The sequence below is a fragment of the Cetorhinus maximus genome, chromosome 2 (assembly GCF_964194155.1).
Source record: "Cetorhinus maximus chromosome 2, sCetMax3.hap1.1, whole genome shotgun sequence".
Taxonomy (NCBI): domain Eukaryota; kingdom Metazoa; phylum Chordata; class Chondrichthyes; order Lamniformes; family Cetorhinidae; genus Cetorhinus; species Cetorhinus maximus.
Genome location: NC_135880.1, coordinates 218479644 through 218504649, shown reverse-complemented (window position 1 = coordinate 218504649; position 25006 = coordinate 218479644). Strand labels below are relative to the sequence as shown.

At 40.7% G+C, this 25006-nt stretch overlaps 1 protein-coding gene and 1 long non-coding RNA gene across 2 annotated transcripts in view; both read right to left on the bottom strand.

The window, feature by feature from the left end:
- Nucleotides 1-13762, bottom strand: part of LOC144690990 (uncharacterized) — a 28687-nt gene extending 14925 nt beyond the window's left edge. Inside the window, exon 1 of the long non-coding RNA XR_013579025.1 lies at nt 12435-13762. This is a non-coding gene — a long non-coding RNA (uncharacterized LOC144690990). The remainder of the gene's footprint in view (nt 1-12434) is intronic.
- A 1583-nt stretch (nt 13763-15345) lies between these two features.
- On the bottom strand, nt 15346-24688 carry LOC144690980 (uncharacterized). Its single transcript, XM_078558930.1, has 12 exons — nt 24458-24688; nt 22905-23029; nt 22620-22647; nt 22463-22527; nt 21162-21838; nt 19875-19980; nt 19113-19259; nt 18939-18999; nt 18196-18362; nt 17146-17253; nt 15607-15720; nt 15346-15436 (listed from the first exon to the last, which is right to left on the bottom strand). The coding sequence occupies exons 1-12, from the start codon at nt 24681-24683 to the stop codon at nt 15401-15403; spliced, it is 1860 nt and encodes a 619-aa protein (XP_078415056.1). The 5' UTR covers nt 24684-24688; the 3' UTR covers nt 15346-15400.
- Between the last annotated feature and the right edge of the window lie 318 nt (nt 24689-25006).

The following is a 25006-nucleotide window of genomic DNA, read 5'->3' as shown; positions in this document are numbered from 1 at the left end:
CCTTTTGAAAGTCCATGTGCCCCACATCAACAGGATTATCTTTATCGACCTTTTCTGTTACCTCTCCAAAAAACTCCAGCAAGTTAGTTAAAAATGATTTCCCCACAAGCACATCACCAACATTAGAACCTAGTGGGGGAAAAAAACCAACACGAATAAGCAAAAAGGAGGCAGCATAAGTAACTAAAGCTATTTAAAATAAAAATGCATATAAAAAGAGAGACATAGAATACAAGAGCAAGGAAGTTATTCTAAGCCTTTATATATATATATATATAAAAACTGATTAGGCCTCATGAGTGTTCATATAGCTTTGAATTCAAAGTTAAGTAAAGGAAGCTTTGTCTGAGCTGGAGGTATCTGTGATGATTGGCAGCTGAGTGGAACTTACTAATAAAAACAGCATACTGCATGGTTGAACCAAAAAGTAATTTTAGTCAGCAACAAATTAGAACCGGCTTACATATGTTCCAGGTTACCTTAAAATACCTTTCATACTTCCCCTTCTTCTATCTAAAGACCAGAGTGAGAACATTCCCTCAGAAGGCATCCTAAGGATGGACCAGCGCACTCCACCTCATCCAAACTGTGTCTGTTGTTACAAATATGAGTTTTATAAGATCGTTATGTTCCGGGGCCGTGTCTTTAATTTAGGATAAAATAAAGGGGGGTCATGCGCCCTGTTCCGAAACCTGCCTAACAACAGGCCTGGCTGAAGTGGCTGTTAATGATTAAAGGGAGGCCCAGGTTGTTTTGCTGGAAAGGAGAGGAAAGGTGCTCACACTTGGAAACAAAGCAGCAGTGGTTAGATTAGTGGTCCGCAAAGTCCCAGGAAGGCGTTCAGAATGTCGGATTGTAAATGGTTTTACTTTAAACTGTCTATTAATTTCCAAGATAGAATAGAGTTGAGGTCCAAAGAATAGCTAATCAGCATCTCTACCTGGATACAAGGCCCATGTGATTCACATTGCCACGGAGATGGGCTTTGAGAGGAGGAAGTTTTCTAAGATATCCCTGAAACCTCACAGACACAGGCAGTCTGCCAGGATCTGGGAGAGAGAGAACACCTAGAGGCCAAAAGTCTCTACAGCTTATTATGCAGGAACGAGGGTGGGAGCTTGAACTCTGATTGAAAAGACCAATTTTTTGAGTATTTGAACTTAGGCTGGAAGATTCACCTAGCTTGTGTTAAAGGGAGAAAATCTCCAGGGGAAAAAAATCCGTCACCGTGAAAGAGAGTTCTAGGGTGAAAAATTGCCAGGGTGGGAAAGGAAAAGAATGGAAATAAGCCCTCGGGAGTTAAAAATCGCCTTGGACTGGTTCCGGGAGAACTCAACGTCTATTTAAGGGGCAGTGTAAAGTATAACCATCGAGTCGGATTTTTAGCTGCATTAAAAATCAAAAGAGAAAGTTCTGTTCTGTAGTTTAATGCATAAATTCCTTGCAAAAATATTTAGTCAATGGTGCTTTTAGTTTGTTTGTTACAGCAGAAGTCTTAAGACATTGATTCCTGTCATGTCATCCTTTCAGATATTCATTGACGTTCGAATTTTTCTTTAAAGTTATCAGTACACACACACACACACAGTTGCTAGATTAATGAAATTTCATTTATATAAATTCAGAACTTGCTTACCTAATTATGCATTACATGATCATTGTAGGTGTGTCACAGTTGTTACCAAAAACCAACACGTTCTCAGAAAAATATGCGTTCCTCCTACAGTCTTGCTAGAGTACTCAAAATCACTAAAAAAAATTAGGCACCTTATCAGGGCTGAATCAGTGAATGGCTACACACAGAAGGAGGCCATTTGGCCCTTCGTGTCCGTGCTGACTCTCTGCTAAAGCAATTCTCCAAGTCCCACTCCTCTCCCTTTTCCCCGTAGTCCTGCAATTTGTTTTTCTCCGAAAACCTCATACATCCAAAGAGAAAGTCATCATGTCACGTTAGCTAAGAATATGCATGAGCTGAGAAACATGAGCTGAGGAAGCATCAAAACACTTTACTGTTAATTATCATTCCATTGTGTAGTCAGTTTTTGGTTCGTAGGGAAAGGTTACTCAAATGTTACTCTGGTAGCCAAAGGGTTAAAAGGAAAGGAGGAAGGAGCTGCATTTGTATAGCACCTTTCACAACCTCTGGACACCTCAAAATGCTTTACAGCCAATGAAGTATATTGTAATACAATTTGACACCAACACCCAATTTAAAATCTGCCTGGTTGCATATATTGAATACTAACAGTTCGAACAATTGCATTTCAATTTTTAAATAACATATTGTAACAAATGATCCTTCATTTTGAAATACTGCCCCTGTACCTTGTGAGCTGCCAAACAATAAGCAATGAAGCAGGAGCAGCATCTTGCCAGTGTTGTCTCCCTTTCAGTTCATGTCGCTTTGTTCCTGATAGCTTTTCTGCTCCCCCTCAAACCAGCTACCATTAAACTTAAAAAGCCAGGTAACGCACATTTGGAGAGGCACCCATCTTAGCTGAGTTTCTACTTATTCTGAGTCAGACCTTTCTTCCCTGGAACCGGGGAACAACAGGGATCCAATCTACCCAATTACATTTAATCAGCTTTATTACCTATTCATTCCAGTTTGGCGTCAAATAACAAACTGTTCAGGATCAGATATCTTTTCCATAAAATATGCCAGGCTACCAGCTGCTGGATTATTTTACACTTAATTGTACTAAATGTGAAAGTATCATTGAAGTTTATATTGCGTGGGCTTCTAATGGAGTTCTAATGACAAATTTAAACAAACCATTGATATTACTGTTGTAATGGTGTTGATTACAGTACGTGTCTGTTAAGGAAGTCTTCGTAGTCTTCTGTATGTTACCAGCAAGTCTTTATTAAGTACTCGTAACTATATACAACTATACAGTAAACGGTACAGGCAAGGAGCTATCCCATGTCTAGATCACAACATGTCTCTCGCCAACACCTAAGTCTTGGTCATGTACCTTCTTACATCACTATGTGGATGGTACTGTACTCAGCCCCACATTAACCCTGTATACAGCAGACCCTTATATTACACCTCCCCTCACATCTTTATCTCATGGATATAGTTTACTTCAAGTCTTGCACTGTTGTAAGTCTTATGTATTTACCTTATGGTTACAAACTTAATGCTATTCCAACATTATTGCTATCACCGTATTAACATTAACAACATTCTCACTACCCCATCTCCCCACTTCAAGTCCTTGAGTTAGAGGTTCAAGCAGTCTAGAGGCCTCATAACCCCTCCATATCTCATTCGCCATTCTGTCAGGAGAGTGGCAGGCTCTGTTGGTTCTGGTTCTTGTGGTTGCTTTGGAGGTTGGACTAGCATTTGCTTTCATTCTTTTCTTTCATTGCTAATGTTGACCCATGCCTGGTTGGTTCGGCTGTTGCGTTGATCCATGGTTGCTGTTACTCTCAACCATTCCTTGCGGGGTGGACAAACATGGTATCCATCTCCTTGGTGCTGCTTTGTCTTGTTCTTTCTCTGCGTGGGCTGTCTCAAAGCCCTGGGAGGCTAAGGAAGAGTGTTTCTGTGACAGGAAGAAGGTTTAGAGGTACGCTCACCTCTGCATTTTGTTGTCAATGGTGAGAGACTGGTCCCAGGTTCCAGCATCCCTGTGGTGTGGCATGCTGGCTGGAAGTTGCTGTGTGCACAGTGGTTGCTGTGTTGACCAGCTGTACCATCATCGTAGTTGGGGCTAGAGGCTTCTCACACTGCTGATCACTCCCTGGTACCACTTCCACTCGAGAGAATCTAATGGGTGGTAGGTTGGTCTGACCATTGAAGGATTTCAAGACCTGGAATGATAATAGACAAACTTGCTCCACAAAGAGAGAAGAGAGATCGCAGGTGAAATTCGAGTCTGAATACTCTTTAGTGTTCAGGTACTCAGGACTATGTTATTCTGGCTGGCTAATGACAGTGGTAGTCTTGACATCCTCTGCTGTCTGGAAGACGTCGATGGCAGTGCAGGCATCCCTGCTCAGGAGAGAGAAAGATTGGTTACGGATGACGTACATCAGCTTAAATATTTGTTTGCTGCCTCATGCTGTATTCTCTCCACTGATCAGTTTTTCCTTGGCAGAGAGTGTAGTTCCTCTCCACTATCTTTTCAAGCTCACGTTCCATAATTGCAATTCTTACAATTGTTCAATTGCTCTTTAGTGAGAACCTCTACCTTCGCTTGTCATTCTATGTTCTTGATTTTCACCTTTCCATATACCTCTTTGGGAATGTAATGTTTGTCCAGGGTTCCTTCTCAATGTGCAACTGTTCCCTTCAGCGCTGCAGTTTCTTTCCTGTATCTTCTCTGAAACCTGCTTCGTCAGTTCTTTGAGTGGCATTAAATTCATTTTGTTTTGCTTCATAATGTTCCCCGGGAGACAAACTCAGACCTGAGTGATCCTTGTAACATGTCAATGTCCTTCAACAGGTTTCCCTTTTCACTGCGAAGCTCAAGTACTTCTCTTGAGTTGAGTTTTCTTGTCATGTACCAGAGTCCCAATGGCCTGGATTTTCCAGCCCTGCCTTTCCTGTCCATGACTTTCTCCGGGACCGGATAATCCCAGTGGTGGGTGGGGCTGGAAAATACTGCCCAATGAGCTTGTTCTGCTGTTCTGTCGTCCTGCTTCTCAGGGTATTCTTTATTCCATCATGTTGCTGAAGTGTAATGGACTGTTTTTGAGACTGAGACTGAAGGGCAATTAGCAGCTCTTTCAACTGTTCATTTTCTCATTCGGCTCTTGTCTGCTCACTCAGTGTACCAGTGTATAGCTTTGGTCATTACTGTTAGCTCCAGTACTGCTTTTTCTGAAGTAGCATTCCACATCTTTTCCAACCCCTCATATTTTTCCAGGGACTCATATTGGTTCACCAAAGAGTCTCTCAAGGCAATGAGTTCCGAGAGTGTCTTTCTTGCCTGCTATTGTGACTGGCTGTATTTCAGGTTGAGTTCTTCCAGCTCAGCTGATTGTACTACTGCTTTTTCTTGATCTGGCTGCCACAGGTCATTTTCCTTCTCGTTCATTACCAGCTGCTGATACAGTTTCTAGAAACACGTCCACGTCTTCGAAAAGGAAATCACTTGGGACTTCTTCCTTTGGTTTCCCATATTACTGGGGCTTCTGGGGAGTTCTATGCCTCCCTGGCATCCTCCTGTGGCTTGTTCAGGTGTTGTTCTTTACCTTTACTTTGCTTTGCTGTGGATCTTTTTTATGCCTCTTAAGCTCTGAGCTCTCCTCAGCTTGAAGATTAAAATATTCATCAAAGGCTGTTAATAGTTCTTTGATGCTGGTTGTGGATTCAATGCCTTGCATCAGGACAATGCGATTAGCAAGATCACCAAACCAGGAATAAGAGACAATAGTCTTGTATTCCTCCGATTTTTTAAAATGAGACCTTATATCCTCATATAAGGTGAAAAGTCATTTCTCAAGGATGCCAAATGTCCTGTTGGATTTGGCCCTGGGGTTGGTCCAAACTGATTTGGTAAGTCGAATTTTTGATCCATGGTGATTTAATATTTCTCCTGCAATCAATGCTTTAAATGTTGTCGTCCTTTTAAGAATGCCTGTGCAGTAACCACTTTTTCACTCCTGCTTTTCAGCAATTTCAGTTTTAAATGTCATTGCCCCTTTAAGAATGGCTGTGCAGGAATTGTTTTTCTATTCAAAATAGCTCCATAGCTGCTGCTTTTTTTCCCAATCTGAACAAACAATGTTTAACAATGACTGTGCGGGTTGGCTGTCTGCAGGCTTGATTTATTCAGCAATATAGCAGTGCTATAGGCATTTAAATGAACTGCAGCCTTGCTGTCTAAGGATTCAGATGTTCGCGAGGTTCCCGAGAGTTGAGTAAGTTAATTATTATTTTTTTCCTTTTTTTCTCAACTGTTGAGGCTCGGAGTTGGAGATCAGGATTAGTGACAGATTTCATTAAAATGGCACTTCTGACTGAATTCATAAAAGGTGATTCTCAGGACTGGTTGCAGCCTGGAAGTTACAAGGTTTAGCTCACCTTTCAGGCTATGAAATCTATGTGCTGAAGCTAGACTTGCAAGGGAGATTCTATGGAGTCTTCTGCTGCAGTAGAACTTCTGCATTTAGCTTCCAGGCTCTTCTCTCTGGAGCTTTATCTGGTGAATTTTCTCAGTATCTGTAGCTTCAGTTGGGAGATTCTTTCATTCCAGAATCTGTTGAAGATTTTCTTTTAATTAGGGCAGAATTTTGCCATTGGTGAGCAGGGGTGGGGGCCCGCTCGCCGACACGTAAAATGACGCGCGATGACGTCAGGCTGAACTCCCAACGTCACCGCGCCCCATTTAAATTTTCAGGAAGGCGGGGGCACAGCAAAATCAGCTGTAGGCCTGCCGACCTGTCAATAGCCTGAAGACCGTTTCTCCCCCCAGCACTGCTGCCCCGCCCCCGTGTCCATCTTGTGCCTCCGGTTGGTTTCACATGCAACAGCCATTGCCTCCCCAATTCTTAGAGTTCAAGTGATTCCAATTGATGATTTAATCGGAGAGAAACAGAGTTAACACTTCAAGTCCATATGACTCTTCTTCTGCTCTGAAGAAGAGCCATATGGACTCGGGACATTAATTGTTTCTCTCCCCACAGATGCTGTCAGACCTGATGAGCTTTTCCAGCATTTTCTGTTTTTAATTCAGATTTTCAGCATCCGCAGTATTTTGCTTTTAAATTATGATGATTTAATCATCCTGATTGATAACTATAAAGATTAGGTTTTATGGTTTCTTGTTTTATTTCCCCACTTGAAGTCCAACCTTTTTGATTAGGCTCCTATGTACACTGGCAATTGTAGTGTAAGGGTTTGGTATATACAGGGTTAATGTGGGACTAAGTGCAGTAACATCCACACAGTGATGTAAGAAGGCAGCTGACCAAGATCTAGGGTCAGTGTAGTGTTGGCCAGAGACATGTTAAGATTTAGACATGAAGATAGCGCCAAGCTGTACCCTTTACTGTATATAGTTACAAGTAGTTAATAAAGACTTGCTGTTAACATACCAAAGTCTCCGAAGATTTCCTTAACAGAAACGCTCCGTAACCAACACCATTACAACATGGTGGCAGCTTGGGGTCAAAAAGCCCTCAGCCTCACAAGAATACTGAAAAACTAAGGGCAGAATTTTCTGCCTGACGGGTGGGCGAGCCCGACCCAATCTCCAGCGGCGGGGGAGCCGATCCCCGCCGGAGAAGCGGGCCCCGCCGCCATGTTACATTGGTGGGCCGATTAAGGCAGCAAAGACAGGGGGTGGCCCTCTGCAGGCTTCTCTTTCCCAATGCTGGTCCCTCAATCTTTTGAATTTGAATGAAGAGTCGGGATAAAGTCCTCAAGTGGGCTTTTGACTGTCTGGACTGAGACAGGGTGGAGGGGGAAAGGGGTTCCCGCTCGCCACACTCCTGCCTGATTAAATGCCCCCTCCACAAATTTCGCCAAGGGGTGGGTGGGGGGGTCATTAAATTCCACCCAGTGTCTTTGGAATTTGGCAAAATAGAGAACAACAATATGAGAGTGTGTATATAATTCATAAAAGTGTAAGATTTAACTCCATTGTAAATTATTAACTAGGTGAAAGTCAGACAGCAGAAAACAATCTCAGCACCCTTTTCATTCACAGATACCCAATCCAGGTGGATTATTGTCTCTTTCTTAATCCAGTCTTTCTTCATCCCACTTTGTTTTTTTTCTCTCTTCCCAATTTAATATTGCATTCACTCTCTTTTGAGTTATCAACAGTCACAGATTGCAACTCTTTTCGAGTACAATCACAGTTCTTGGTTTCCGGGAGTGGGACTTGAACCCACAACCCTCTGATTCAAAGGCGAAGGTGCTATGAACTGAGCCACAGCTGACATCCAGGTGGATTATAATGCACTCAATCAACTCAGAAACTCTTTGGAAAAAATGCAACTGTTTCCATGATTTACCAGCAGCAGCTGCACTCAGTGATGCAGCCTTAATGGAATGTCCTTTAAGCTGTGTTATTTTTTCTAAATTTATGAAGGCGTCAATGTTTCCTGCTAAACTCTGCATTTTGCAATTCCCGCACATTGTTGTACTTGTCATTGTGCCACCAAATACCTGGTCAACGGAGTTCAGCGTGGACCCCTCTTTTTCATACACTTTCATGGTTTTCTTGGATTCTTAATTTTTCATTGTCCCTGAAGAGTAATTTAAGGCTTTTAAAATGCCAAGATCTATGCGTTTGATTTCCTCGGTTCAGGAAGAAATTGGCGCATTGCTGATGACAGTGGTCCTGGTTGATCAAGGTGAATCTCTAGGTGTCCCAGATTGAGAGAGTCAGCGTCCTCAGAATGTCATAGCTCCTGGCTTCCTCTCTCTGATAGCTAATTGATTTCAATTCTTGTGAGCCACAAAGTTGCACGCCTGCTGTTGGGAGTGGCAACAGCTTGTTCAGTTAATCAAAGCAGAAGTCTCAGCCCCATCATGACTAGACTGAAGCTTGTTGTCTGGTATGATCTCATTTCAAAATTGGCTTCTTCTCTAGGGTTCCCCCTAGTTTAGATGTCAGAACCTACGTATTGTTAAAATCTTGCACTTTCCAGATACGTTAGTGTGTTTATTAAACTACCATTTCCTAAGAAGCTGTGGTGTGATGTTTTGTGATTAAGTTATTTTGTGATTTTGGGACACAGTGATTATTTGGAATGCCTGAATAATCCTCCTCCTCCTCCTTCAGGCACTATTCCCTAAGAGGGTGTTGACGACCATGGAGTTGGATTGCGATTACGCTTGACAAAGTACTGAAGCTGATGCTGCTGTGGTTTGCTGTTGCCTTCTGCAGTATGGCTGACCAGGAAACTCTCCCGCTCTTACCACCTGCCATCCGGCATAGTGGAAGGATTTACAGGCTGATAATCAACCTGTTTGGCCACATTATGAACACACCTTCCGTGGCCATCAACTCTTGGAGTGGGACTTGAACCCAAAACTTCTTGTCCAGAGGTAGGGACGCAACCACTGTGCCACAAGACCTCCGCAACATGAATAATAAACCCTTTAAACTGGTGAGGAGCTGCTGACAATAAAATACCAAACAACTTCCCAAACACTGCTTGCCTCTCCACTTGATAAAGGAAATAAAAAGACCTCGATGTCAGGCACTTATTGCAAACTAATTTCATTTACCAATAAGATCAACATAAATGGAAGTCAAACAACAGCAGATACAAGTGTCCTGAGGTTCACGTGAATCCCTTCAATTCAGCAGACTGTCTGCAAAGCAAAGGTCAAAGGTGAAATTAGATATTGCCCCAGCTCACCAACTGCCTGAGAAAATAAACATGGGGGAAATAAAGAGATTCTGATTCCCAGTTATACCGCCTCTTTGCTTCTGTCATGCCCAGTAGAGGCACGCCCTATCCATAATTTTTAAAACATAAACTGTAATCAGTTTGGAATCTTCCGGAACTAATGTTTCTTTTGAATATTGACATTAAAATGCTGCAAAAGATGGCTATCAAGAGTCACCTGACTTGATTTGTTGTTTCAAGCTGCCACGCTTTCTCAAAGGGACACATTCCAAGCTAAGAAATGACAATGCTCATCTCCTGAAACCATCCGAACTTGAATGGGTCTTTTCAGAACTAAAGACAGTGATTGTCTCAGGTCACCAGGGTGAATGTCTGCACACAAAGACCCCAGATTGTGGTGAATTAACTTACGCCCAACAACATATTTGGATGGGAGCTTTGAAGGACTACATAGTAAGGCAGCCACCTTGGCATCCCCTTTAAAATAAAACTTAGTGCTGTTGGGAAAACACAAAATGACAACTGGAGAGTCAGCAACAGCAGAAGGGGCAGCAGCATCTGCACCTTTAAAAACTGGAGACCACGACATCTTAGGGTCTCCAACCCTCTCCTTTTCACCAATACAGAAAGCTGACCCCCTGGTATTGAGACTACAAGTGACTAACTTTTGTGACTTGCTGAAAATCCAGCTCTTTGAGGGAATCCTGCAACAATTTTGATGTGCAACTTCGGCCATTGAATCCACCTAGACTACCCTTCAGAGGTGAAAAATCCTTCCTCACTGGGCCTGCAATGCGTGCTTTTTATCAAGATGAGCTAATCACGTGAATTACAAACTATCCTTTGGTTTATAACATGTAAAAGTGCACTATTCTCTTTAACTATTTTCCCCGTGTGTGTGTGTACATGTCTATGAGTGGTGATTGAGTAACGTAACAGACTTTTGGGGTGAACATGTGAATAAATAATCCCCTTCATTTAAACTCATAAAAAGCTTGCTGCTGGTCATTCAAATTGTCCACACAATCAGGGATTAAGAAATACACGCATTTCACTTTTCAAAAACACGCTGATTACAGACAGTAAGGGAAAGGAACAGGGGTTTCAACTGTTCTCTCTCATCCTTGTCCATAACAACTTCAAAGATCGAATTTGGAGAAACCATAAGGTTGCCAATCACAGCAGGATTCAAAATCAGTTTAATAGGATTTCTTTTGTCTACTGCAATTTCACCACCTTCTTCCATGTTACCAGGAGACATGGAGCCATCAGGCATCCCATGCATTGCTCCTTCATCCATTATGCTACGTCTCTTCTCCAGCTTTAAGAGCCTCCCAATCTCCTTAGCTGCCTTTGTGGCTTCTCCTCTTAACCTTTCCTCCTACTCAGGCCTGAGTGCCATAAGTGAAGCACCTTCGGACATCTGTTACATTACTGAAGCTTCATAGACACACATTTCATGATGCAAAGGTCACAGTCCATTGTTTTTTCCTACTATCTGGAGATACCAAGCACAGAAATGCTCCAAATTTCTGCAGCAGAACTGAGCATCTGAATTCTTTAACAACATTGGGAGTAAACATTCCTCCAGTATTAGGCACAGGATCAGAGACACACTGGTGAAAAAGTCCAATATTCAGCAATTCAAGTCAGGTTGTATGCATTTCTTTAGAATATGCTTACGGCATAACAACAATAATTTGATTTATAAAGCACTTTGAACATAATAAAATGCCCCAAGGTGTTTCGTAATGTTAACAAAGTTTGGGACTGAGCTGATACTAAAAACTTGGCCAAAGAGGTAGATTTTAAGGAGTGCCTTAAAGAAAGAGAGAGGTAGAGGACCGATTTAGAAAGAGAATTCCATAATTTAAGGCCTTGGCAGCTGAAGGCACGGTTGCTAATGGTGAAGCGATTGAAATGGCACTGTGTCTCCTTCCAATGCAAGATGGCCACCGTCTGTGCCTGTGCACTAGTCCACGCATAGGCAGAAAACCTAAAGCTGAATCTAACCTAAGTGTAAAATGTGGGATGCACAAGAGGTCAGAGTTGAAGGGCTGCTGATAGTTCAGTGACTTGCAGGAACTTACAATGACAGAGAGAGGAAAGGCCCTGGAGGGATTTGAAGACTGGAATGAGAATTGCAAAATTGAGACATTTCTTAACCGGGTGCCAGCATAGGTCAATGAACACAGAGGTGAAAGGGCGAACTGTACTTAGTGCTAGTTAGGATGCGGGCAGCAGTTTTAGATGACTTCAAGTTTATAAAGATGTAAGGTCAGCCATGAGTGTGTTACAATAGTCAAGTTTATGAATAACAAAGGAACGGATCAGGGCTTCAACAGCAGGGGAACCAAGGCAGGGGTAAAATAGGATGACGTTCCAGTTTCACTGGAAATACAGTCAACTTCCGTCATTCGCAACACCCTCTATCGCGAATATTTTTACCCACGCAAAATGTGTATGCACACCAAATCGCGGTCCCAGAACTTCACTCATCCCCGATTTAAAGCGTTAAACTCTCATCTTTCCCATGGCTTTCCCACGTAGAAAGTGTGCACTGCGCATGTGCCGTCTCTGTGCACGCGCAAGCTCACCGTCCGCGATTTCACCCTTCACAAGATTTCGCGGGAAACAGAGCCCCTGTGAACAACAGGAGTTGACTGTATTCTAACACATGCACGTACCTCACAGTGACCAGAGGAACACAGTAATTACAACAAGCCAATAAAAGAAACATAATGTTATATTTTGTAGCAAAACTCTTTATTCTTGCTGATTAAGGTTAAGTAAGACATCAAATATAAAAATTACATCAGGTTTACCCATAACATAGGGAATGCTTTACATATGTAATTTTCTTACTCATCAGGATGAAACAACCCACTTTAACTTTTAAAAATGTTGTCCACTACCAAACCACCCATAAATCCTCCCATGTACAGCAATTATCTACAATTCCGATTCTATATAAATTGGAATAAATCACCATGTATCGTATAGTAATAATTCACAGTTACTTATATAAAATATGTTCATGCATGTAATCCATGTCCTCATAAAGGGCAGGCAAAAAATAAAGGTGTGGACCCGTGAAAATGACTTCCTACCAGCCCTGATCACTTAGCCGCTCCATTTTAGCTTTGGGAAACCTTCTGTTACTTGCACCACGTCAGTAGTGGCTGGATAAACGTGTCAACATTTCACCAACACTTGTTCCCTTTTTTAGGCAAAACTCTCCTGACGTGTTGACCCAGCTCTCGAAAGATTTGGCCTGCAATTGTCCAGATATCTTTGTTGTTGCTAGACAAAGTTTAATAAGAACAATGCTTCCACCAGGATGACAATGAGCCCATTGAACCCATAGTAAAGGTAGGGTCCCGGTTATTTATGGCAAAATCCCACTGCTCCTGTTGAACTTGGTCTCAGTAGAGTATTCCATTTAAATTGAACATGCATCACAGGATGCGCAGTAACAACAATGAAATGCTTTCTAACAAAAGGAATGGTTACAAATTCCAGAGCCCCACACATAATGATAGAAGTTGGAATACATTCGCTGACTAAATCAAAGGAAATATTTGGACTGCATTCCTGGTTTTAAGGACACAATAAAATGCATTTTTGGTAAATTATCAGTTTGTATTCTTTCACGTGAGGGGACAATCCTGCTCAAGGCTGACTTTTAAAAGTTATTTAATTGCCCATTGATGTCATGACTGGAGAATCAAACACTTTTCTACCCTTGGCCTCAGCTTCAGGTGTATTATACACCAGGTACAGGGAAACACTTCCATTTTTAACTATTTCAGTGAGGCGTGATTAACTCCATGCCCAGCAGAATAATCCTTCCTGTACCAGTGTGACATTTTCCATTTCTCATATTAGCAAAGACAATGAGCGGGAATTCCCAGCCCTTGCTTGCGGCTGGGATTTTCCAGAGCTACCGAAAGTCAATGGACTTTTGGCTAGCTGTCCAAATTCTCCATTCCTGCCCACGACAGATCCCTGCTGCGGGTGGGGGCCGATAAACCCTGGCCAATATTGTGGCCATTTATACAAAGTTAGTCCTGTCTTTTGGACTTGTGCCAACGGACAATAGACCAGGACTTTTTTTTTTAAAGAAATTATTTCTCGGTGTAAGGGCCGTCACTGACAACTCTGGGATTTGTTGCCCATCCCTCAGTGCCCTTTGAGAAGGTGATGGAGGGCCTTGACCCTGAACTGCAGGAGTGCATGTGATACAGGTACTCCCGTTTTGCTGTTAGAGGCTTTGACGCAGCGGCAATGAAGATCACACACTTCTCTTAGAATCCCTCAAAGGCTAGCAGCAATGGTGTATCTCCATAGTCTGGACAAGGTTCAAACTCCAGATGCCAGAAGTTGAAAAGACAGTGCGATTAATACACTGCACTCTTGGACCTCTTTATAAATGCACTTCTGATGGTTGCAATCACTATAGGAATGATATTGGCGAATGGAAAGGGGCGAGTGGAATGGAAAGGGAGTCGTGCAACTACCAAATTTCTGTACTCAACTGCAATCGCCAACAGATTAACTTCCAGGCCCTAAATTATTGTAGAAATTCCATTTAATGGCTAAATGTGCTCACAGGGTTTAAAACTTGTCAGGGGGAGATTCAGGATAATGAGTACTGAAGTTTCCCAGCACCTTATCAAATGGAGAGACCAAGTTAACTCAATGCATTCAGGGAGGAAAGTGGGGTGAGAGCACACAATCTAAACAATTTTCATGCATTTCGAAATAAACATAAATGGAAGATAATCAGCCAATATCGATAGTCAATTATCAAGCCACCTCTTAATGCCTTGCAATGGATATTTCAGCTATTTAGAATGGTCAAACATTTCTATGCCATTTTCTCAGTACATCAATAAGCAACCAGTCATTGCCCCCCAAATCTACAGTGTCATTTAAGCAGCGGAGCTTAATTTTCAGTCCAAAAGTAGTCCAAACTGCTGAAGGAACAACTAGCAGCATATATGCATGCAGATTTTTTTAAAAAAACAATAATAAGATAAACAGGGAACAAAGGGAATGGCCAGATGTGTTTTTTTTCTGCAACTATATATATACACAGTACAGTCTGCTAAACGATGTAGCCAACAATGGAAGTTTCACAGAAACCAGCTAATTGCAACTAGGGGCTTTTACATAATTAACGTTCATAGACCAGAAACTAAAGTTGAAATTATGTATTACTGGTTAGCAGTGGGGTTAGAAGAGCTTCCTCTTAAAGCATTTTTGGAAGCAGCTTCATTTCCTTTCATCTCATTTCAGTTTGGTGGTTATTTGATGCAATTCACAGTGCAACAGGACAATGTCAAATTCTGATCACCATTAAATTCAAAGTTGCCTCATAATTTAATTTGGAAAGGCTATGCGTATTAGCACTAAAAGCATGCATTCCTCAGGTACCCAAAACATGTGTATATCTGCTGCATGCATCTTCCACATGGTAACACATTTAATCCAGATCATTTGAGCTATTTTGTTCAATTTATCATGAAATAACAAGACAATTTCAACATTTAGATTGGTCTAGGACTCTTTATGAGATGTTACATTTCTTTGCTGTAATGTCTGTAACACATTTAACCCTTGATGCATTTTTTTAAATAGCCTGAGGTGTGCTGAAGCAAAGAACATTCTTGTACTAATTTCCTTGCAGTTAAAAGTAAAATACGTCTGGCTTATAATCACCCCAAATTTGTTAAGTGCTACTCAAGCATTGGGAGCTCTAGCCAGACTGTGCACAACGTCCAGAGAGTTGGTTATGGATTTGCATTTATTTGTCATTTTATTAAATGTCATTCATTAAATAATTTTATTTCAAATCGTTTTTGCTGCAATTGATTTTAGTAGCTCCACACGCTTATTATTCATTAACTGGTTTGTGCGTGAATATATTATATATATATATATATACACACACATATATATTATTTTAAAAATATGTGTATATATGTATATTAAGAAGTACAAAAGCTTTGCTTTCAACTTAATCTCAGGCTTAACAATTTCTTGACTTTTACTTGTCAATTTTTGGACTGTCTCACTGACTGCCGATGTTGAGTCTTTTTCCGAGTTCCTGGAAGAAAAAAATAACTTCTTTTAATGTTTTGGAGGGCGTAAACATTAATGTTTTGGACATTAAAAAGTGGTCACAATGATTTAAAATGTGCTTTCTAGGGTTTCTGTTGCCTTAAAATAAAAACCGCCTTCCTAAATGTCTTACAGCCCAAGAAAATGATTTTGTACCTCGCAGTAAATGCTGCTTCGCTGGAAAACGTCACTAGGAAGCATTTCTGGATCCAGTTCTTGTAAATCAGCTTTTTGGCCCATCGCGTTGAACACTCCCAAAGAGGCAAATTCCTTTTGGATTGCAAAAGAAAATGAATAGCTTCACTGATTTAAAAACACATATCCCATGGTTTAAAATCTAGGACCTCAGAAAAGAATTGCAAAACCTAAATAAGATTTCGTTAATTTTCTAAAAGCTGAAAAATCTGTCTTTCAGAATAAAAAGTCTTCTGCTTAAAAAAAAAAGGGTCTTGTGTTTCTTTTGTGTGTCAAGTTTTCTTAAAAAAAAATCAGACTCGACAGTGGAACAGGGAAAGATAACAGATGTCTTTTGTTATCGCTGCTTCATACTATGGTAATCTTAGGCATTATGCAAGAGAGCTAAAAAGTAATCAGTTTTATTTCTAACTCTTCATTCAATAACAACCAAGAAAAAGATTACGCAGTCTTCTGTAGAGTCGGATAGGCGGGGAAGCTGTGAGCTCTTAGTCATACAGAATTGCTTACATGCAGGAAACACGAGATATTTAACTTTCACTTTGACACTGAAAGAACTGGCAACTGCTGAAGTACTGATTATTACGCACTGCAGCAGGAGGTTGTAAAGAGGACAATTCAGGAAAGGGATAGCCTACGAGTACAGCACTTAAAGGGTAGATTGGCCCAAGGCACGGGTTCTACGTCTCATTCCTTCAAGCTGACTTTTTGAAAATGTTGCTGCAGCATATTCAAGGCTCTTTACACAACCTACGCCACGGTGAGGCAAACGAGTCATCATTGAAGTGGCTTGAGAAGTTTGAAACGGCCGCCACCGCAGGTGCAAGCCTGCTTTACTTTTGTTCTGCCTTACGAGCTAGGTTGCATGGAGTTATCCACCACAAGACTTGTTACGCCCTTAACCTTAATTTGGTTCGCTAAATTCGGGGGAATTCAACTCTTCTATTTCGGGACCGAAAGGGAAAAAAAAATGTAGCTCTGAGTAAATGTTTAGGAATATGAAAGGAATGTGTCTCCATTACATTATTGTCCGTGAAAAGTACTTCTAATCTTGTTCAACATAATGAGATAATAAGGGCCATATTTTGGAACAGTTTAAACAATTTTTTGCTCATACATAAAATAGTCAAACTGGTTAAAGGCATTCTTAGTTTGTTGATTAACAAACATATTTGTAATTTGCTGGGGGCTACGAGGAAAGATAGGGGAGTGGGACTAAATGGATAGCTCTTCCAATGAGTCAGCATAGCCATGATGGGCTTAAATGGTTCACTTCTGTGCTATGATTTGATGCCTGAGTGCTGTTTTTCTGTATATTTTTCATTTTCTAGTTTTTGTCATAAGAATAAGTAAAACTTACCCAACTATAAAAGAAATACCTTTGAATATAATGTAAACTATTGAAATTTTACTTTTTTGGGATCAATGGAAATTCTCACTAAAATGAAAACATTAAATGTATCAACTGCTGCTCAATTGGTTTTATTGAATGAAACGTACCTCACGATGGGTGGTTTTCATTCCATCAAGATGTCCATAAAGAAAGTTCAGAACTTCAGTGTCATTTACTTCCTCAGCAAAGTCGATGGTGCTTCGTCCATTCTGATCCTTTAAGGAAAAAACAGAATGTGTTACACATCTGGGCAGATTCCTCAAGCTTCTCTCTTTATCACCCCCCCCCCCTTCTTTGTCAAAACTGCTGACCGATGTTCCATAGGTACCATTAATTCTCCAACATTTTGCCTGCGAAATTGTTCTTCCTGTGCCTGGGCTGGACAGTATGTTAACAGGCTTCCCAGCTGTGCACTAATGTCAAACCCAAACCTAGCCAATAAACTTTCCAATAAAGGTCTCCAGGTCACTAGATCTGTTTTATTCACTGCAGTTACAATCTTTGTTTTAAACCACATTTGGCACATTACTATGTCTGTTTGTGCAATTTATAAATTGCTTTGCAGTGAATTGAAATACAACAGGAGGTGTGATGCATTAAATACTACTGTGCTGCTAAGTTTTTAAAGTCAAAGAGTAGTTTTTCCACATTCCTCCAATTTTGGGCCTCTTGCATATCCCCGATTTCCACTGCTCCATCAATGTCCGCTGAGTGTTTGGCTGCCCAGACCCTAAACTCTGGAATTTTGTCCCTAAACCTCTCGCCTCTCCACCTCGCTCTCCTCCTTTAAGTTGCTTTTAAAAACCCACATTTTTGACCAAGCATTTGATCATTTCTTTCTGTGGCTAGTGTCAAATTTTTGCCCGTTAACATTTCTGTGAAGCACTTTGGGGTGCTTCCTGGCATTAAAACATGTTACACAAATACTTTGTTGGTGTTATTTTACTTGGCCTCGAACAAGCACGTATTGAAAAATCACAGGCAGAGTACCCATTAAAGTATTGCTGATAGCAATCATAATAAAGGATTTAAACCTTAAAAATGATCCAATACCTATTTTATTCTGCCCCCCCCCGTTATTTTTCAGTGACAAATTGCCCCCACAGAACCCAGTGAAATAAAACATGCTCGGCCTAGGACTGAAGTAACTGTCGTACCTGCATACAGAGGGAAGATCCCATCCTCAACAAGCATCTCATGCCATCCAGCAGCTGCTCCTTCCTCAATCTGAGGAACTTCTTTGTGTCACAGTTCATGTCCGAGTTCTCAAATTCATTCACTGTTGCATTGTGAGCCAACACCGCACAGTGTAATGGGGTCAGATCTTTGCAACAAAAAGGTAGAGGATTATTATTCACATTTGCTGGATGCCGTAGATATCAAACACACAAGTTGTACCTGAATAAAATCAAAAATAAAAACAGTGCAGGCGTAATCCAGTCTCATTGGAAGTGACAGTCACTCAAGTTGGAGCAATAAATGGGGTGTTGAAAAAGTTCTTGTAGAACTTTAAACTTTAATAACTCTGAATGCACATACAATAGAAATATGAACAGCATGTGAAAGCATAATTCATAAAGATATTAACATAATACAGTTCAAGTTTCAACATAACCATCGTATTTTTGAAATATTTTGTTCAGGCTTTCCAACTCGTTGCAAACAGTTGCTGCCAAGCATTTTCATAAACTGCATGTGTTCCTGATCCTATAAATATGAACTATTGTCTTAAAATATTATGAATCGTTCTTTCATATGCCTTTTACAGTTTGCTTCTATCATGTGTGCATCCAAAGTTAAGTTTTAAAGTTGCACAAGGAATTTAAAAACGTATAAATAATTAACGTCACAATGCATCAATGAAACAAGAATTATTTTGAGCCCATCAAAGGATACTTACAATTATTGTCAACAGCATCAACGTCCACATCTGTTCCATTCATCAAGGTTTTCTCTATTACCTGAAAATGATCGTTGATGATATTATTGTGGGATAAGTATGGAAAGAATGGCAATTATTCACAATCTCAGATGCTCAAAATTGACCAGAAGTGGCAATGAACTGTTTACTTACCTGTAAAACTCGGAGGAATCCATTTTCTGCACACAAATGTATTGGTGTTTTCCCCATATAGTCTCTCTCATTGATCTGAGCACCAAGTGAAAGGAGGTCATTCACCATCAGGTGCTGATTTCTTTCTGCAGCCAAATGCAATGCAGTCTGTAGAACCAACATCACAACGCAGTACCTTAAAGCTTCAATCGACTCCCACAAACAAATCACTTTTTTCATGACTTTGAACAATTCGGCCTTAAATTTTTTTTAAAAATCATGAATATAATGTCCTCTCACACCGATCTTTTTAACAAAATATTTTTAAAATCAAGTGAACATACTGACAAGTAATTTCTAACAAAAATAGTTAACTTTTTATTTTTTTTAAATTTTGGATAATATGTTGTTTTTATTTTTGGTAAACATAAACATATACACTCGCTCACATTGTCTTACAGCAATTTTAATTTGGTTTTATAAAAAGCGTACAATACTTTTTTAAACTGATTGTCGGCACAATTGAAGTAGAATGTCTTAGAATGTAATAACCAATGTAATCCACATGAGTTACTGCAGTTATTCAATGAAGTGTAGATATATTCTAAAACCTATGATATAGTTGAGAACAAATCCAATTGTTGTGGATTTGTTAACATTTTTGTTTGTTTGCAACATTTTTGTAAAAGTAATTATTAACGCAAGGAAGTCCAGAAAACAATTTTGAAAAGGGTAAAGTACAAAAAAAAAAGGAACTTTCTTTTCAGGCTTCTAATTACTTACTCGGCCTCTGGTGTTTTTTGCATCGATTCTACCCACGTTTGTCATCCTACGGGCTAAGCTATATGCCAAGGCTCTCTTTCCCTGAATGACAGCATAATGCAGCATTCTGTTGAAATTAAAAAAAAAAGTGCTCTATTACTGATAATTAAACAAAGAAAGCAGAGCAAAGAACAAAATAGACGATTCAAAGTTCTGAATGAAACTATTCCTTCTACCTAAAGCCCCTGTGTTAATTTCAGTAATTCAGTCACATCACAATTGTAATCCAAATTACTTTATTTTTTGTGATAAAGGCATTAAAGTAATCTCAACAAGCATAACTTGTCGGTGATTCACTTCCAGGTGATTCAATTGACATGTAATCATTTTATCTCCACTGAAGGTCAAATACACAAAAGCATGGAAGCTGGTTGAATTTCATGGAATGAAATGGCATACACCTCATTCATTTGCAAAGCTCTGAACCACACCTAGTACTTGGAAAATCACACAGTAAACAGTTCTATTCACCAGTGCTATTCATTTGAAGCTGAAGAAAATATTTGAATTTACCAAAAAAAAAACACATTTATTTGGGGAGGTAAGTACAGGGAGGTGAGGCCCTTGCCTGAAGTGCATTGCCCGTCATTTTCTAATGTGTGCTGGTGGTGGGCAAGATTCCCAACCATCGACTTCTTCAAACAAACTTAATATATGGCGCAGCAATGATCTGTAATAATTTAGACCATGCCTTTGACACACAGACACAGCACAAGGTGCTTCTCAAATGAGAAATTGGCAAAAGCACATTTCATTGTGAGACAATAGAACAAAGTGGCTGACCTTTTCCTTAATCTGAATACGGAAACAAAAATGCGGTTTTGACAGCCACTGAGAACTTGTTACTGTAATCATGTAACACTTGCTGTGCCACAACACCAAAGTTACAACATCCTGAGCTAGGTAGGTGCATGCATAATATTATAATATTTATTAAATTAACTTTTGCATATTGTAATATTTGTTAAACTAGCCTTTGCGTGTTATTACAACATTTGTTAAACCAACTTTTGCACGAGGCTGTATCACTTAATGATTAGCTACACTACATTTATCTGCTTGTCAAAACAAATTTCTTTTGCTACAGGGAAAAAGCGCGGAGTGGGACAAGTTGGTGAGCTTGTTCGAAGAGCTGGAACAGAGCAGATTGGGCAAATGGCCATGCTCTGTGCTATAAAAATCTATCATGCAATCTCTTCTAGGCATTTTTGGATCTATATCTACAATTAATGCGGGCATTACACCTACGTGTTGCCGTTCTTGTCCGCAGAGAGCATTTCCTGAGTAGATACAGTGCAAAGGCTATCCTCTACATGTCGCAGCTGAAATTGGAAGAAAGACAAGGCTGAATCATCTGGAGAATGTTGCTGTTGAGAGGTGACTGGAAGGTGCTTGCTTTCAACGTGAGAAGGTTTACAGTTCTGGGTATTGTTCAGTTCAGTTTCCCGAAACCATTCCGCCTCGGATGATGGGGAACAAGGTATAGATTGCCCGGTGACATTTGGAGAACTGCAGGGCTGACGCCTGAAGGTCCTGCCTTCATCGGAGGTGTTCCCGCGGTGTCCTTCCGTGCAGACGGCCAACTGAGCAGGTGAAAAATTCCAAACTCCTGGTTCCAAATGTATATAAGGTTCGGGATATACAGACTCCAAATCAGGAAGAGTGGCATCATCCTTGGAGAAACAACTCGAAAGATAGTGTAAGGTTCCTTGGTCAGTTTGCAGCTGTTGGTGGCCATTGTGTGAACCCCAGAAACTGACTGGGCAGCCAGTATAGCAGCCCACCTGGCAGTCCATCCCTGGTATGTTCTGTTCTGTCTGGTAGGAACATGTTTTATTTTGCTTCAGGTCGGTCTCCAGAACTTCTACCAAGTCTTCCAAAAGTTCTTCAAAATTCTTCGGTGGGAAAGCATTAGCTTTTTTTATCTGTATAAGGGATAAATAAAATGGAAAGCTGTTATTAGATTCCATCAATGCACAGAAAGCTGTCACAATCAATCATTGATTTCAAGATGTCCTTAACATCCCTAAAATCAGCAGCAAAGTAAGTCTTGATATAAGTGCTGCAAATGATATTATAAATATGAACCTGCAAACTACACTGTGCAATATTACCACATATAGGGTAGATTGGGTTTCGCACTCCATTAAAATAGCACCTATTAATGCAAGTTCAAATCCCACCATGGGAGTTTAAGCATTTGATTTCAGCTTAAGAAATATTGGGAATTAAAAAGTTGGTGCTAATATTTCAAAAAGAGACTTTGAAGCTGTTGAATTGTTGCCAAAACCCAACTGGTTCACTGGTGGCCAACTCTGACCTGGAGGGAGAGAAACCCTGTTGTCCTTACCGGCCTGACCACTGGGACACTCCAGTCCCACATCAACTTAATTGCTTAACCGCCCTCTGAAGTGGCCTAGCACGCCACTCAGACACTCAAGAAGAAAGACGCCCATCAGCACCTTCTCTGGGAAACCAGGGTTGGACAATCAATGATGCCCTTGCTGTTATTTCCAAGGTGTAAATGCTAGTGGCCTAACAGTGCTTACCTGTATGTTCCGTTTAGTAGCGTATGGATGACCATGGACTGCCTCTCGGACCACACGTCTTCTCACTGCAATAGAGCCGCCAGTAAACACATTAGGCACAATCTCAGATCACTAAAGAAGGACCTTTTAAATTAATAGATTCCTCTGAGCCACTTACGATTATTTGATTTCCAGGCCACATCCAACTGTAAGAAATAAATTAAGAGGTCTTAAAAATTATGTCAATCCAACAAATACTGAAGATGGATTTCCAGCTTTGCAATACCTTGCTACCATGTCAGAGAAACTTTATTTCCAGAGAATCTGATCTGATTATACAATTTTCCCCGACCCTCCCAATATTTTGTTGCATGTTGAGTTTGATAGTTAAAAGATTGAACATTTGCTTTTCTTCTCCTGAAAGGGGGCTTGCTGCACAGGTGCAATGGACCTATCCTCGTACCTGGACATCATTGGGATCTTCTCCTCTGGCTATGCGATAATTGCGAAGGAGATCTCGAACTGGCCAGCGGACCCTCACTCCCAAGTATTTTTTCTGGCATTCCACATTTATATGATTCTTTGAGTCTAAGGAAAATAAGTTTTGATTAAAAACCGGCACAAAAATTTTGATACAATCTTCCCTACCAAAAGCCCACCTTTAAAATGAGCAGTTGATTATATCAGCCAGAAGGCGATAACCATTATACACACCGAAGTTGAGAATTTTGGCATCTTAAGTGCCCCGTTTATTTCAGGCAGAAACAGCAGTGCTATATTTTATTAGTTTGCACCTTCCCCATAATTTGACGTAATACTAATTCAGAAATTTTATCTGCAAAAAACTTTTCCCTGGTAAAATAATATAGAAGTAAAACACACAGTTAAGGAAAGATTCTTATCGAACTATGAAACCTATATAAGGGAATGCAAGATGATGATCTTATTGAGAATGTCAATTCTTGAAATGCAGCAGAGATTAAATTCTCCGAGACATATCTGATCCAATTAAGCAGCTCTATTTCAAAGAAGTTGGGCCTTTTCTAAACTTGCTGCAGGATGTCTGAGTTTCATACTTCACAAAGCACAGCACCTTGCATTATTCCAACTTGTTCTGTGAATACCAAGATTAGGCACTTCAGTCGTATGCACATCCTGTTCATTGGCCCTCCCATTTATAGATCACATCAAAACAAACAAATAGCTGTACCATTTCAAATAATGAAGCGAAGCCTGTATAAAACCCTGTTCTCCCGTACTTACAGTCAGAAAAAAAAAGCTTGCATTTATATAGCACCTTTCTTGACTTCAGCATTTTCCAAAGCACCTTGCAGTTAATGAAGTAGTTTGCATTCTTGTAATGTAGGGAATGCTACAGTCTATATGAACACAGTAAGATCCCAGAAACAACAAAGAAATAAATGACCAGGTAATCTGCTTTTGTGATGTTGGTTAGACAGATAACCAGTTCAATGAAAAATGATCATAGTGGCAGGTGCCAAATTCTGATGAGGAGTCAAATAAAGCAAGTCATGATAATTCACAACATAGTTATTAAAATAAATGAGAGATAAAGGCCCAGGCATTGAACTACTATTTATGAAACTGAGTATTAACTCTCCTTGGCTGCACTTTGCTTTTGTTTGATTGGACGATGCCAGTTTCCAATTCTTAATGTTATTGTTTATGTAAATATTGTAATAAGTTGCTTTCCAATCAGTCCGTCAGTTTACACCACCTCGTTTAACAATTCATTTATGGAAACTACTGGTCGATTTGCAATTTTCACTCGTGAATGCCAAAATCAGATTAACGCCTATTCCGCGTCCCCAGATCTGTTATGTCGGAGGAAAATTCAAACACACTGCAGCTGTTTGCCATGCTTTAAGTCCATGGTTGAAGCGACCCCCGCCCCCCTCCCCTCGGCACGTCGTTCATTGCTGCAATTATAAATTAAGCTCCATCTTCCACCAGTGCGCGAAGAGGCTGAATGGTTAGGTTGAGAAGGAATCTTACCAGCCAAGGTCTCGTTTGCGCCTTTAGTGGTTTTGTGTTCCGGGAGGGAAAGCTGGCGGTTTCCAAGGGGATGAGAGGAGGGACTTGGCTGCGGGCAGTCGCCCGCACTGGTGGGTATTTCCCCGTCCAGAGAGGATCGGTTGCCCCTTCGGGAGCAATCCTCTATGCCACTGTCATTGCTGTTCTGATCGTATAGGCTATCCGGACTTAACACCTTGTAGAGCATGATCTACCCTGATGCACCCAGTTAGGTGCCACACGCCAGAAGGCGACCCTGTCTGTCACAAGGACCTGGGCAGTCCACACCTGGGCACCAGGTAAATCCACCTTGCTCCAGCAACGCACGGGTGAAGGGAAATTGGGAAACGCAGACTCTTCGCTGATTAATGCGTTTCTCTTCTTCTTTTGATATATATAAACACCCCATTTCAGGGGCGGGAACGTTGACACCAAATACCTGCGTCAACTTCCTGATCATTTCTGCAGCTGTGCCTAGAATTTAGTCCAACTATCCGGCTGCAGTGGTGTGGACTGACTGTGTGTGTGTGT